This window comes from Panicum virgatum, chromosome 7K, assembly GCF_016808335.1.
Source record: "Panicum virgatum strain AP13 chromosome 7K, P.virgatum_v5, whole genome shotgun sequence".
NCBI classification, from domain to species: domain Eukaryota; kingdom Viridiplantae; phylum Streptophyta; class Magnoliopsida; order Poales; family Poaceae; genus Panicum; species Panicum virgatum.
Window position 1 is genome coordinate 39,841,681 of NC_053142.1, and position 14,277 is coordinate 39,855,957.

General features: G+C 51.7%; 1 protein-coding gene across 1 annotated transcript; it reads right to left on the reverse strand.

Moving 5' to 3' along the window:
- Window positions 1–9,035: 9,035 nt before the first annotated feature.
- On the reverse strand, window positions 9,036–10,182 carry LOC120642561. Its single transcript, XM_039919141.1, has one exon. The coding sequence runs from the start codon at window positions 9,967–9,969 to the stop codon at window positions 9,439–9,441; it is 531 nt and encodes a 176-aa protein (XP_039775075.1). The 5' UTR covers window positions 9,970–10,182; the 3' UTR covers window positions 9,036–9,438.
- Between the last annotated feature and the right edge of the window lie 4,095 nt (window positions 10,183–14,277).

Here is a 14,277-nt window from a genome sequence, read left to right on the forward strand (position 1 = left end):
ACTGCAGAGGAGACTCAGGAGACTCATCCGCGGCAGAGGGGGTGGGGGCGATTATGTGTCGCTGAAGGTGACAGTTCGATAAACTATCACATGAAGCGGATGATTTTATTGGGCCGGTCCATTTAATTGTTTGATTATTGCGGTACTATCTAAATAGGAGATAGATTGTTTATCTGCACGTAGAAAAAGAAAATAAAGGATCGGCCCATTTAATTGTTTGAGCGTTACGGTGTCATCTAAATTAGGAAAGAGATTGTTTACATGCATACAGAAAAAGACAACAAAGACGATGTCACCAACATGCAAACAAATTCAAAATTAAAAAAAGTTATAAGTATTCAATCAAGTATCCAAATTAAATTTAAGTCGCACCATTAGTTTTCTTATAACAAGATCTTCAAAACAAGACCACACTTGCCTATGGTTGGATGATATTTTCAAAAAATCATTTCCTATAATAATAAATAATTAATTTCGGATCCTGGGAACAAATAATTTAACAACACGAATAAATAATTATTTTTTTGAACAAAAAATTAAACATAACGAACAAATAATAATGTACAACAAACAAAATATTACACACCGCGAATATTTGATTGTACAGGATAAATAATGAAAACCATATCACGAACAAATGAGTCAATGTTACGGAACAATTTAATTTACAAAATGAACAAATAATTTGATGTTGCGAACAAATTATTTAGATGCATATTACATAGAGATAAATATATCTACACTATAAAGAATTATTTTTTTAAGCATCACGAGCTAACACAAAGTAGCATATACAAAGTTAAATCATTTCAAACACCAATTTATGAATCTACAAGACAAATAAATTAGTATAAACTGAGTATGACTGGCTTTTAAATGTAAACAAATAGTTTTATACTATAATTTATCATTCTTCACAATCTGTATAAAGAAACATAAAAAATAAAAATAGAATTGAGGAAGATAAATTTATAACTAGAACCGTGTGTATATGATCTAAGAAGAAGTAAGTATAACGGCTAAGAAAAAAAGAAAATAGAAAAAAACTATCGTAACACAGGGAAGGAAAGAATGTACACAAGAAAAAAAATCATATCAACAAAGAGAAGAAGAAATAAAAACAAAGGACGGAAAGGTAAAAAGAAGAGAAGCTCCTTACGGGATAGAAGAAATAAAAATAGAAAAATATAAATGCATGTGAGACAATATAGCTATAGCCTAGCTAGTGGCTAGATACCTAATATGCCATATTCTACAATTGACAGCAATAGTAAAAATATATTCACTTACACCTTCACACGCGATATGTCTCTCCATGCAGCTACCTTAGATAACCTCACATGTAATAGATACGGTCTATTAATGGCTGCACTGATCTGTTAGACTAATTTACTGCTACAGCCCATATAAACTTATCTTCGGGCGATGGACCAAGCGGCTATGGGCGAGCGATATATAGCCTTGGCGGCAGAGGGGAGCAGGAGAACGGAACGAGAGATCCTCCGCGCGCGACGAGTCGGCTGCGACTGCGAGGCAGAAGGGAACAGGATTACAGGAACACACGCTCGGTAATGGCTTATGGGCTCCTATACTTGAGGCCCAATTTTCCATGTGGCGCGTGGAGGCCCATGACAACAGCCTCTTACTGAGTGGTTAGAGCAGCAACGAACTAAGCCCACGTTTCATTTCCTTTTCTTGGAAAATTCACGAGATATGATTGAATCAGACAGAATAGGTAGTATCAGTCTCCGTAGAAAATGTTTGGGTTTCAGAAATGAACAAGATCGATCCTTTCAATCGCATTTTCCTCAGTCATCTAACATTTGCTTCTACTGTTGTTGATTGGTGTGATTATTTCGGAATAGCAGAAATTCGTTGCCGATACGCTTACAACTCTGCTGAAATGCGCAGCAATGGGTCTGAAAGAAGTACATCACATTCTGAATGACCTGAGATGTGGAAATCCGAAATTCTTAGCCACTCTCAGCATGGAAATTTCAAGTTCTGATTCTACAGAAGCAGCTGCAGCTCCGAACAAAAAACATGAAGCATCTGTTGTTTCTTGGGCTCAGCTCCTGACGGCCGGGCTCAGCTCAGCTCCTTCAAGTCTTCAACTTCGCGTGGGGCTGAAACGGACGCTCTCTTTTCTATGAGGACAACAGGCGATGGAAGCATTGGCAGTTGGGACCCACCAAGTTCAGAGGAAAGAAACGTCTATTCACCGTGTGGAGTGGCATGCGGCCTTTCAGGTCGGATTGACCCTGTCGAAAGAGGAGAGTGATGCCTCTTAACAGCAGATGCATGTCTGCTGCCCTGCCCATTTTCCTCCATGATCGTTTTGTTGACCCTCCGCTGCTGCTTCATAGATGGAATGACTCGAGTTCACCGCGGTTCGTGGCTTTCGTCTGAAACAAACAAAAGACGTGGTGAAATGTAGCCATCATTCCCACCAACACAACACTTGAGCAGGGATCGCCTCTCTAATCAGTGGGCAGAGCTATGCACGGATAAGCCGGCTTTCCTTCTTGCGGTGCCAGTGTAACATCCTGAAACAGGCATCCAGCAACGCTCTTCTTTTTGCTACTCGTGCCATATGGATGTAGTAGCGGGCAAGCATTGATGAGCAGGCAGAACCAGCAGACTGCCACCCATGAATGATCACGTCACACAGGCAAGTGCAGGGGCAAGGGTGCAGAGCAGGGAGCACCGCATCCAAGCACTTGCAGGTTGGCAAGTGCTGAGGTAACCGCCTTGTCACGTACACTGTGTCGGGTCATCGCTGAGATATTTTCTTCTTCTCCCCCCTAGCGAACCACCTTTCACTCGCCTATAAAAGACCTCGTGCCCTCCCGGGAAGGCCACCCAGAAAAGCCTTCCCCTATACCCTCCGTTTCCGTAACCCAAGATCTTGCTGTTTCCAACCCAAAAACCACAGGTAAGCGTCTTTATAAGTGCTAGTCTTCCGGTTAAGCTTAGTACTTAGTGTATAAGTTGTGATCCATCGAAGGTTGGCTCTGCCACTCGGGATCACAAAAGGGTCTGGGCTTCATCGAAGGTTGGCTCTGCCACCCGAAAGCCAGCTTCATCTGTTGGTAGGCTCTGCCTCCCGGAAGCAAAAGGCGGTTCTGCCGTCAAAAGGACCCGGTACACTAAGTAACTAGAAGCTGACCGACTCTGAATTGAGTTGGTGTAGGTCCTCAACTTAGTAGGGCTGCCTCAATCACTAAAATAAAACTTATGTTGCAATTAAACTAGTAACGTAAAATAATACTAACGTTATACGAGGTATTACATAACTACTAGGTAAATTATTTTATACTCTTGCTTTGCGTTAGTACATTCGTTCCCTCCAGTAACCAGCATACGCATGCTTGCACCCACGACAAAAATCATCTCGTCTCTTTCCATAAAAGCCTCTCAAGTCACCGTACCATGCCATAATTCCCAGACAATCATGACAGCGCCTACCTCCTTTGCCATAACTTCATCATTCCCTGGAAGCCATAGAGTACCCACACCATTGACCTTGAAAAGACCCGTCATAGCAGCACCCACCTCGCTAAAAAAATCGGGGTCGCCACGAACAGTGCCGGCCGAGATCTTTTTTCCGCCGAACCGCCTCACCCGCTCGCCCTCGCTCGCGCACGCGCGACACGCCGGCCCCACGACGGGACCGCGTACTGCCGCCGGCATCATGCCGTGCCGCCCACTCCCGCGTCCCCACCTCACCCACGCCACAGCAGCGCCCTCGCCGGCTTTGCCGCCTCGGCGCTCGCGCCTTCAGTGCTGCCACTGTTCGCGTTGACGGCGAGCTACCGCAGCCCACGCCGTCGCCGTCCTTGCGCGACGCCGCTGCTGCTCTCCTCGCCTATAAAAGGAGCAAGGCCGTGATGAGCCCCGTCACCAGCCCAAGCACACTGAGCCGCTTCGCTCCGCCAGCTGAACTACTCCTCCCGAGCCCAGCTCACTCACGAGACGAAGCCCCAATAATTGATCCTCTTCCTCGAGCTGTTCCGCGCCAAGGTGAGATGGCAGGCAGCTCCCCCGACCATTAACTCCACTAATAAAGGCCCAAAACACCCACCAGACCGTGAGCACTTAATCCAAAACATTCTACCAATCAATACTGTAAACTCAAAATCTCCTTCATATCAATTCCTTTTCACGTAACTCTTTTTCCTCCTATTTTCATCTCCATTCGAGCTTATTGCTTGCTTGTGTTTGTTTGCTGGTTGTGCCGTTCTCGCCCGTAGATCACAGAGTGACCGAGGAGGAGCCCGCCAAGGAGCCAGAAGACCCGTACCACGAGCAGGAAGCCGCCGCCGCCGACGCGTACGCAAGCGAAGGCAAGTTTCATCGACCCCTACGTAAGCGGTTGCATCCATGTGAGGACGTTTAGCTGTAGCCTAGGTCTAGGATCGATTACATATACCAGTACTTGAGTGATTGAGTGTGCTCATACATGCATATGAGTAGTTATGCATATCCAGAGTTGAGACTAGGATATGAAGGGTTTTGGATGAGGCTAGGGCAGCTGGGTATGCTGGAGCCGGCGCTACCGTGGTGGTAGACTGGCAGGTGAGTGCTACCATGGTGGTAGGCTCGAGTTGATATGTTGAGGGATGATTGCTGCCCTGGTGAACCATAAGGACCGAGTTGTTTTGACATCTCACCTAGCTTACTTTCAGTACGACCACATGAGTTTGTATGGGCAAACCTTAGCCTAATCCCACTGGTTAACCTGGTAGTCGTCCGAGGTGGATATGTTTTGGGGTGAGACCTGGATTGGTCCAGACCCGAGGGTTTGGGGGCGACTAGTCGGGGTTGAGCCACGGCTGGGTGTCGGCTATGTCGGTTGTCCGTTCGGGCAGCCGAGCGTGTGGGTACAGTGTACGACCTCTGCAGAGTGTATAATCCATTCGAATGGTCCGTGTCCACGGTATGGACAGGCTACGGTGTGGTCCTGACAACTAGTGAGCTACCTATTGTGGGTTGTGTCGGGAAGAGTTGCATACCATTAGTTGCATTGTTAGTAGAATGTGCTTATTATGTGTCGTGCATGTCAGTCCCCTCCTGTAGGGTGAGGTGGAGCTTGCTGAGTACTTTCGTACTCAACCCTTGTTGATCATTTTTTTTCAGAGGATCCTGACTTTGTGCCCGAAGATTACGAGTAGGTCGCGTCCGCACCCAAGGTGATCGAGTGGAGCCGGGATGGACGAAGAGCTAGTCTTGCATGTCGTTATGCTAGTTGTGATCCTGTGGTTATTCTGTGTAGCGCTGTGTTGTCACTTTACTCCTCATGTACGTGTTAAATAAAGCTCTGTATGACTCTGGACTCCACTTGATGTAACATGTATTATGCCGGAGACCTTATTCGGTAATTAATATATGGTTTAGCCTTGATCTTCGGGTCGGGGCGCTTCAGCCAGCCAACCATCTGGCCATTCACCCCCCGCCCGGGACATTGACAGCTCCACCACTAACACCTCGAACCGTACCGGTTTGTCCAGAGACGTAGGACTGAAAAGCGGATGCCATTAGAAGGAAATGCACGATCTGATCAAGAAACTGTTGGCCAGTCTGATTTTGTGCCGAATCGTACGTGATCGCCTCAGATGCGTCCTGCTAAATCAGAGCAAGCGTGATGGCAAACCATCTGTTCAAACACAAAGGATTGAACATTTCATCTCAGGCCGTCGAATCTTAGAGGCTGTCGGCCGGTGATGCCGGTAATCAGTGAGGAATCTGTACCCGGTTAGTACCAGCGCCCCTGTTTGTTCTCCCGTCAGAGCAAGTGCTGTCAGCCTGTCAGTACTATATTTGCTACCAGTAAAAGGAAACGCTTTGAGATTTGGCGCTGGTTCTAGAGGGATGCTTTTGCCTAATGGGGTGACTGGAAAGTAGGGAGCGAAGGACCGGACCGGACGGGGATGCTTGGCACAAAAGTCATGAGGCAAATCACGTCATCAGGAAGCTGCGACGGCGATGCAAGTTTTGTCCGAGCTCCGACGAACTTGAGGCCAGTTTTGTTCGGCAGTTCGCACGACTGCACCTTCCGTCTGGAGCCAAACCTCTCGTCCGTTGGCTAATCCGGTCGCGTCCTCGCTGGAGCTTGGTCACCCGGCGCGACGGGCGGCTAATCCGGTCTGGATCTGACGCCGACGACCGAGAGGGACGCTTTCCGCATGGAGAGCGGCCGTTCAGAGTTTCAGACGAGGACTTCAGCTTGCAGTTGCAGCAGGGACTGCAGCTCCGGTGTTGACGGACTACTGATGGTCACAGTGCGCGGACTCTACTAGCCAGTTGTAGCAACTGAGGCAGCTGCTGCTGTACGTGTCGACTGAAAGCATCTCTGCACGGAGGGCTACTGGCTACCGATTCCGACTGGAGGTTCTGCGTCGCTGCATGAGACATAGAACATGTCAATTCTCGCGGCGACAGCGCTATTAGTGTGATCACTGCTGGCCCGAGTACCACCATTGACCTCGCACACGGGCTCCGTAGGCCGTAGCGAAGCGACCCGCGCGCACTGCTCGGCCGTAACCACACTGTCCGCGCGCGCGGCACGCGAGCCTGCCGCCGGGAGACGGAGCTGCTCCGGCATCTCCCCGCGGGGTCCGACAGATGCTACAGTGCCGCGGCGCTGCCACATCAGCGAGACAGCGACGCCGACTATTGGATAGCGAGCTTGCCGATCCTGGCATGGATTGACAATTGGGTGGTACTGGTACTCCTGCGGACGAGCGGCACCGGCGGTTGGCCGTCGCGTCGGCGTCGGGAAAAATTGTTGCCGTTTCAGGACCGGGCACCCCCGTTTCGGCAGATCCAAGAAGGCTTGAGAAAAAAAATATCGGCCTTATTTGGTTCCTAGCAGCATAAGTAGCACAAAAATTTTGACCATTAATTAGGGGTATTAAATAAAGGCAATTTACAAAACTAACTCCACAACCCTGCGCTACTTTGCGAGACGAACCTAATGAGGCCTTTGACCGCGCGATTAGAGGACGGTTACTGTAGCATCGCTGTAGCCAATCATCGATTAATTACTGTCATTAGATTCGTCGTGAAAAGTTACACCCATTTGTGAAAAAGTTTTGCAAATAAACTTCGTTTAGTACTCCATACATGTGAGATTCTTTTCTCGGAAATTGTGTGCGCTACTCGTGCTACTGAACCAAATAGGCCCGAAGAAGCCTCCGTGCGGAACAATCCTAAGGCCCAGATCTTTACCCGTAAATTCCGTAAACGCAAAAAAAAACATCACATCGAATATTAGGATATATGCATGTAGTACTAAATGAAGTCTATTTACAAAACTTTTTCAATGAATGTGCTATAAATCGCGAGACAAATCTAATGAGTCTACTTAATCTATGATTTGCAGCAGTGGTGCTACAATAATCATTCGCTAATTATGGATTAATTATAGATTAATTAGCATCATTAGATCCGTCTCACGATTTACAACCTACCTATGCAAAAAGTTTTTTAAATAAACTTAATTTAGTACTTCAAATTAGTAAGATTCCAACACAAAATTTTTACATATAAAAACTAAACACGGCCTAACCTGAGCCTGACGCCAACCGCGCCCGCCCACTGACTGACCCCGACCGGCCGACCCTCGCTCACCTACCAGCGTCGAAACCACCAGCCGAGCGCGCCGGCGGCCGGCCGGGGGCGGATCGGCCCATAGGAACCGGGCTCGCCGTGGAACGGGACGGCGCGTTCGCCCGTCGCCCGCGCGCTTGGCCTCGCGCGGCGGCGGACGGGACACGCGCGCCCCCGGCCGCCCCGCCTGTCGCCGCGGCCGGCGGGCGGCCGCCACGTCTGCCCGGCCACGCGACTAGGCACCGCTTGCAGGAGTACTACTACTCAGCGCAGAAGCAGAGTACTTGCTGCCGGTAACGCTCTCCACGTGCGGAAATGTGCGTTGCGCCTGCGCGGAGATTTCACGCGAGGCACGCGCGCCGCGGACGGGTCACACGTACTCCATGGCGGAAGAAGCCTCGCCTGCGGCCTGCCAACGGACAGCGGGGCAATCCTCGTGCCGCTCGCAGGTGGTGGCATGGCCAACAGCAACAGGCAGCTGCTGTTCGGACCCGACAAATTTCGGCCTGGCGAGCGCGGCCCCCGCCGACGCCGAAGCGTGCCACCAGTGCACCCACGCATGCACGCCAGGATCGAGCAGAGGCTCCCAGCAGCCTTTTCCGCTCCCACCCCTCGCGGCCTCGTCTCGTCCAGACCGTACCGGGCTCGGGCAGTGCGCTCTGAAGCCGCCGCAGCGTCCGAGGACGTCCCGTCAGCCGGGCTCCCTCCCTCCTCGCTCCCTGCCACGAGCCCACGAAGCTCGTCGGGTTTGAAAAATCGCGTCGCGACTCGGCGTTGGGTCGGCCGGGTCGGGTAGGATCGGACGGGAAGTCGTCTCGCCCCGTCGTCCCTGCCTGCCCTGCCCCTCCTGATGGCTCCCGCATTCCTGTGTGCGGCGGCGGCGGCAGGCCAGCAGCAGGACGGGTGGGCGACGGCGCGGGGCCTACGCGATCTTATCCAGCTGCAGCGCCGGGGAAAACGACGCCGCGCCACGCCACCCCACCGCGGGGTTAGCCCCTCCTCCGTGTCTACCGTGATGCGATCGCCAATTATTGATGCTCTCTGGCGCGGAGACCCGCAGCATGGCGCGAGCGAGGGCGGGCGTTTCTTATTCTTAATCCGGCCTCGGAAATTTTCCTTACGCTGCCAGGAGCCGGCCCTTTTTGTACCACCGGATGTCTTTGAGCGTGAAATCTTTCGGCGGCCGCCTCCGCCGTTCCGTCGAGACTGCTGGCGTGAACATAACTCTCGGTCACATCGATCGTTCGGCGCTTGCTATGTGCAGCATCTGGGTGCTGATATGGGGTGTAGAGATGGGAGAGTGATTTTACGCTTTTTTTTTTCAGCAGCTGCGGTTTGGAGATCGCCATTTACGCTCCCGCTGAACGTTTGCAGTTTGGCGTGTAACACAGTAGTGAATGCGGGAGAGTGCGTGCACCGGAGCATGGTGTAGAATTAAGCATTTTCCATTCTCGAAAGAAATACTAGCATACAAGGGATCAATATCGACCGATCGATCGTACAAATTTTCGTCCTTTCTCCAGGTGCCCTTTAAAATTGCCACACCATGAATGAACACCCCCACCCTCCGGCTTTGCATCTCCACGAACAAAACGGCAAAGGCTTGCGACCCCGATCACTCACCCTTTACGCAAGACAAAAAAGAAAAAAGAAGAAGAAGAAAGAAAACGAAGAGCAAGAAGAAGAAGAAGAAGAAGAAAAAGGAGATCAAGAGATAAGCAATTAGTAGTGCTCATTTTCTAACCTACTGCTACCTAGAGCAACCAGCAACCGGGGCGGGCGCCGAGCGAGCCAACCTCTCCCGCCGGCGCGTCGATCGGCACCAGTTCAGTCCTCGAAGCCGGTCTTCTTCCAGACGGCGTCGCGGACCCGGCTGAGGTCGCGCCCCTTGAGCGTCCTGCCGACCCCCTCGTGCACCGACAGCGACGCGGCCCGGCTGCGCCACGCCAGCTCGTGCGGCGGCACCATCTCCGCGCCGCCACCCACCCTGCCGTGGCCGCCGCCGTCGTCCCCGTCGAGCTCCCACTCGCCCGCGTGGTGGTCCCGGTACTCGACCCCGAGGATCTTCTGCCAGTCCGGTATGTTCATCGGCAGCGACCCCGGCGCGCCGCCGTCCGCGGGCTTCTTCCGCGCGGCGCGGGAGGCCGGGATCGGCCGCGCCCGGGCGGCGGCCAGCTCGGCGCCGGGGCCGGTGTCCACGCCGGCGCCGCCGGCCCCCGGGCCGAACGAGCCCCAGACGTCCGACTCGTCGAACTCCTCCGCCGCGCCGGCGCCGGGTCCCCTCGCCGCGGCGCCCCTGGACGGCGCGAACATCCGGTGCGCGTGCTTCGCGGCCGCCGACCTCGCGCTCCCGGCCATGCCGATCGATCGGGGTGTTCTGGGCTTGCTGCTGGTAGCAACCTTCACCGTGACGCTTGGCTTCGCGGAGGGTCGCAACCACCGATCTTTTCACCGCCGAGGGAGTGACGCGAGGACTATCGGAGGGCAATGGTTTCGGAGCTTGCGCGGGGCTGGATTTTATAGGGCCGGAGGTGTGACGATGGCGGGCGGAGGCTGGGAAAGCAGTGGGTGGGGGTGGGCTGGCGGGTGCGGGGAGTGAGACGAGAGGGACTGGAAGCGGATAAGGCTGCTTCCGGAATGACGGCACTGCCCTCCGGCGGTTTGGCTGGCGCGCCACGGCCACGGGTCACAGCTGCGCACGGCGGACGGTGGGCGCCGGGCCTTGTCTGGGGCTCTGAGGTGTGCGCCCACGCCAACGTTGGATAACACTTCCGGCAGCAGCGATCTGGATGCGCTAACCTTGTGCCTGTGATCGCTACAGCGCAAGCCATGCAATGATGCAAAGCGAAACCCCACCGGACCAGAGACATTGGTTTGTGCTGTGCTGACCTCCCCCCGGAAACACTTTTTTGTCACTAGCTAGTGATCTTTTCTCTCTCTTTTTCTTTCAGAAAAAAAAAGAAGGCGCCGCCTCTGTGTCAGAATGTGCTGCACATCGTCTAAAAGAAATGATAAACCACCTTTTTCCATTCATTTGTGTGCTTTAGTTATCATCTGTAGCCGTAAAATGGTACTGTTCGGTTCGTTTAAGTGCTACGGGGACAATCGCGTGTCCATTTCCATTGCAAGTAGGATATATAAAAGTGTTTAAGAGAGTCACGCGAGCCCTTGTCCTTCATACATGATCCACGACCGTGAATGCGCTCGTATTGACGGTTGAGCAACCGATAGCTTGGTCTAGTTTCCATTATATGATTATATCTATATGAGTGAGTGTACCTATGAACTCCTTAAATACTTTCGGTGAAAATACCGTACGAATCTAACTAATTAGATATATTTTTAAACAACCATCAATCGGTAAGTTATGCTAAATGGTACCCCGTAGCAAAAATACAAAATTATCAAAAATTTATTCAAGACGAAAGCAGCTCTGCGATCGCATTTCCACGATAGAGATAAGCTGAGCGAGAAGGTAAAAACCGTGGTATGCTTGTAGGGGTCATGATAACTGGTATTTGGGGCCATAATAATTGGCGCAGGGGCAGTTCGGGCATCCGAGCGGCGTATCACAGGGAAACAAAAACAAAACAATATTCCAGGGCCTCGAGGCTGTCGCTGGCGCTGCACGCACGATGGCGGCGGGGCCCTCGCTGGCGTCCTGCCTGCCCATGGGTCGGGTCTTTGACGGCGACACGCGCGCCTCGCCCCCTCACGCGCGCCACGTAAACGCCGCCCGCTGGTGGCCCCCGCGTGGCCACGTGAAGGGGCGGCCTACTGGCAGGGGTCCTCGCCCCGCCCCACGGCGACCGTGGGGGCGCGGCGGGGACGGAGACGGACGGACGAGGCTGGGCAGTGGGCCGGCAAGGGGGCGGTGGATCAATGGCCCCGTTTGTCCATTGACCCTGAATCGCGGGACCCACTCCTGAATGCGTAGTTGCAGGCAGCATCATACCAGGCCGCGTCTTTGCGACCACAATTTTTTACGCGACTGTTAGATGTGATGATAAAAGAAAATAAATCCATTGTTCCTGATTTGGATAACTGGATATGCAGAGGCGGGGTCCGAAGATCACTACAGAGTACAGACAAGTTTGCAGCATTTTTTTTTCTACTATAGTGTAAAGAAGAGGAGAGGAGCCCCATGCTTTTGAAGTGAGAGGGCGACGCAATCCACAGTACGCGGGACAGCGATCGGCAAGCAAGCAAACCTACGGGCTACGGCCGCGACTAGAGGTGGTACTGGGCCATGATCTTAGTGGTTTTTTCACAATCCAACAAAATTCTTAAATTATTTAATTCAAAATAATATAAAATTAGAGTCCGGTTCTTTTAAAATCCGACCACTAAATTTTCTAGTTCAAAATATTGGGCCTTTTAGCCCTAGCCACCTAGCCACGACCAAGAACGCTGTACGTGCTCTCCCTTTTTTCGCGAGCGTGACACGAACACTGCCGCCGCTAAAAGGAATCATGCATGTACTGTACTGGGTAGCCAATCCCCTTTGGGAGCATGCAGCAGTACGAGAGACGCGCGACCAGCTGAAGTTGTTGGAGCAAGCCGATCCACACTCTTCAACGTTTCGGAGAGGTCCCGATGCAAGCAATGCAGCAGATGCCGTGTCACGCGTGTCCAGCGGAGGGTACGGCGCACCGCCAGCCAGACAGCTGCGACGACAGCGCAGGGTCGCTAATGCGCTCGGTGGCCCTTGTGACCACCGCACAGTACGTGCACACGGTGTTCCCCGATCACAGGGGTGGCTGTCGTCCCATCTGCTCGTCCTCTTCCGGCGATTACCGTAGGGTAGCAGTATCGTCGCCTGCACTGCACAAAGCGGCGAGACTGCGACTCGCGCTAGCGGCTGCCTTCGCGGTGCATGCACCGCAGGCAACGGTGGCGGGCGCGCCCGACATGCCCAGAGCGGCCACGGCCCACGAGGGCGCCGCGCGCGCACTGGCGGAGTCCACGTGGGCGCCGCCACGCAGGCGCGGTTACTCAAGACAGGGCGCGTCTGTACTCATCGGTCAAAGAGAGAAGCAATGCAAATCTGGTCCTTGTTTAGTTACCTTCAAAATTCCAAAACTTTACAAAATTTTTCATAACATCAAATTTTTAACATATATATGAAATATTAAATATGGCTGAATAAAATAATTAATTATATAGTTTGTCTATAATTTGCGATACGAATATTTTGAGTCTAGTTAATTCATGACGGAACAATAATTACCAAATACAAACGAAAATGCTACAATACTTTACACCCAAAAAATTATGCATCTAAACAAGGCCCTATTCGACTTACCCAAATTGCAGTATCGCCCCTAAAAAAAATTGCAGTATCGCATTTAGGGCTAAGGCTAGCTGGTTGCTCGATCTTGTGCCCTTACTCAGATTATGCCCTGGGCACTGCATGATGTTGCCTGATGGTGGTGGCAATGCAATTGTATGGGCACAATGCAGTTGCATCCCCGGCTTGCACTGCGTGTAGTACCATATAGTATTGAAAATATGAGATCGTGAAAGTTTTATAGCAAATGTTCAGTCCTAAGCTAATAGAGGAAGCAGGGGTATAAAATCAATAATTTGGTAATGGCATAATATTAGTAATTGAACTTGTTCATTCTGAGATTCTTTGAGCATTCAGAGACGATGTTTCCTAACAAAACCGACTGGGCTAACACTTACATTATTAACAAGGAAATCCTTTTAACTAACTTATTCTTTCCTTTTTCCAACTGCAAGGTTGAAAAGCAATGGGCCGTTTCTTCTTTGACAACCCAAGTCGGCCTGCTTGCACGTCGCGTTGCTGCTACAGAAACCCAACGCCCAGCTCCTCGCGCCCCCATTCCTTCTCTGACCATTGCAGTGCTAAATAGCCAATGCGCGCCACGCTTCTGCTACAGAAACCCAACGCCCAACTCCTCCCGGCCCCATTCCCTCTCTTGCCGCTTCAATTCTAAACCCTAGCCACCGCCGATGACCATGCCGGTGCGCGCGCGAGATCCGTGAACCTGTGGATCTTGTCGCGAGAACAGGGAGAAGGGTTTTCGCCGCTGTCAAGATTCCGACCGCTGTCAAATTCCCACCACCGTCGTCTTCTCGGTGAGCTTCACCGCCTTCAACCTCCCATTTCCCTATCCTCGTCCAAGCGCGGTGACAAGGTCCTAACCTTGCTCTTTACACACGGACGTCAGAACCCCACCTCGACGCTGTCCGTCCACCGCATTCCCTCACTCTCCGGTAGCCTCCTGTCGAGATCATCGCTGACAAGCTGCTGGTAAGGCTCCCCATTTTTCCATGCTCCCTTCCCATAGGACCAGGCCTGCTTACGCCACCGCTGCCACTTAGCCGTGGCGCCGCCATAGGGGTTTTCTCCCTTGTGTGGTGAGCTAGCCGCCACACCGTGAATCTCGTCGCCAACGAGCGTACATTGGGTCACCCTGCGCTACCTTGTGCTTAAGCCCAGAGCTTTACCTAGGTAATGTGGACGTCGTCGCGCTCCACTGCCGGGGACAACTCTGCGAGCTAATATCAGTTTATTCATTTTCCTTTTCTTAATCCTTTTTTATCTAGAATTTCTTTAAAAATTCATATCTAATTATCTAGAACTCCAATTAGTGTGATTCTTATTCCAATAATTCTGTAAAATCATTTTGTTCCTTT

What these genes read in the sequence shown, in the direction of transcription:
- LOC120642561 (XM_039919141.1), bottom strand. Translation starts at nt 9,969, where the DNA reads ATGGCCGGGAGCGCGAGGTCGGCGGCCGCGAAGCACGCGCACCGGATG.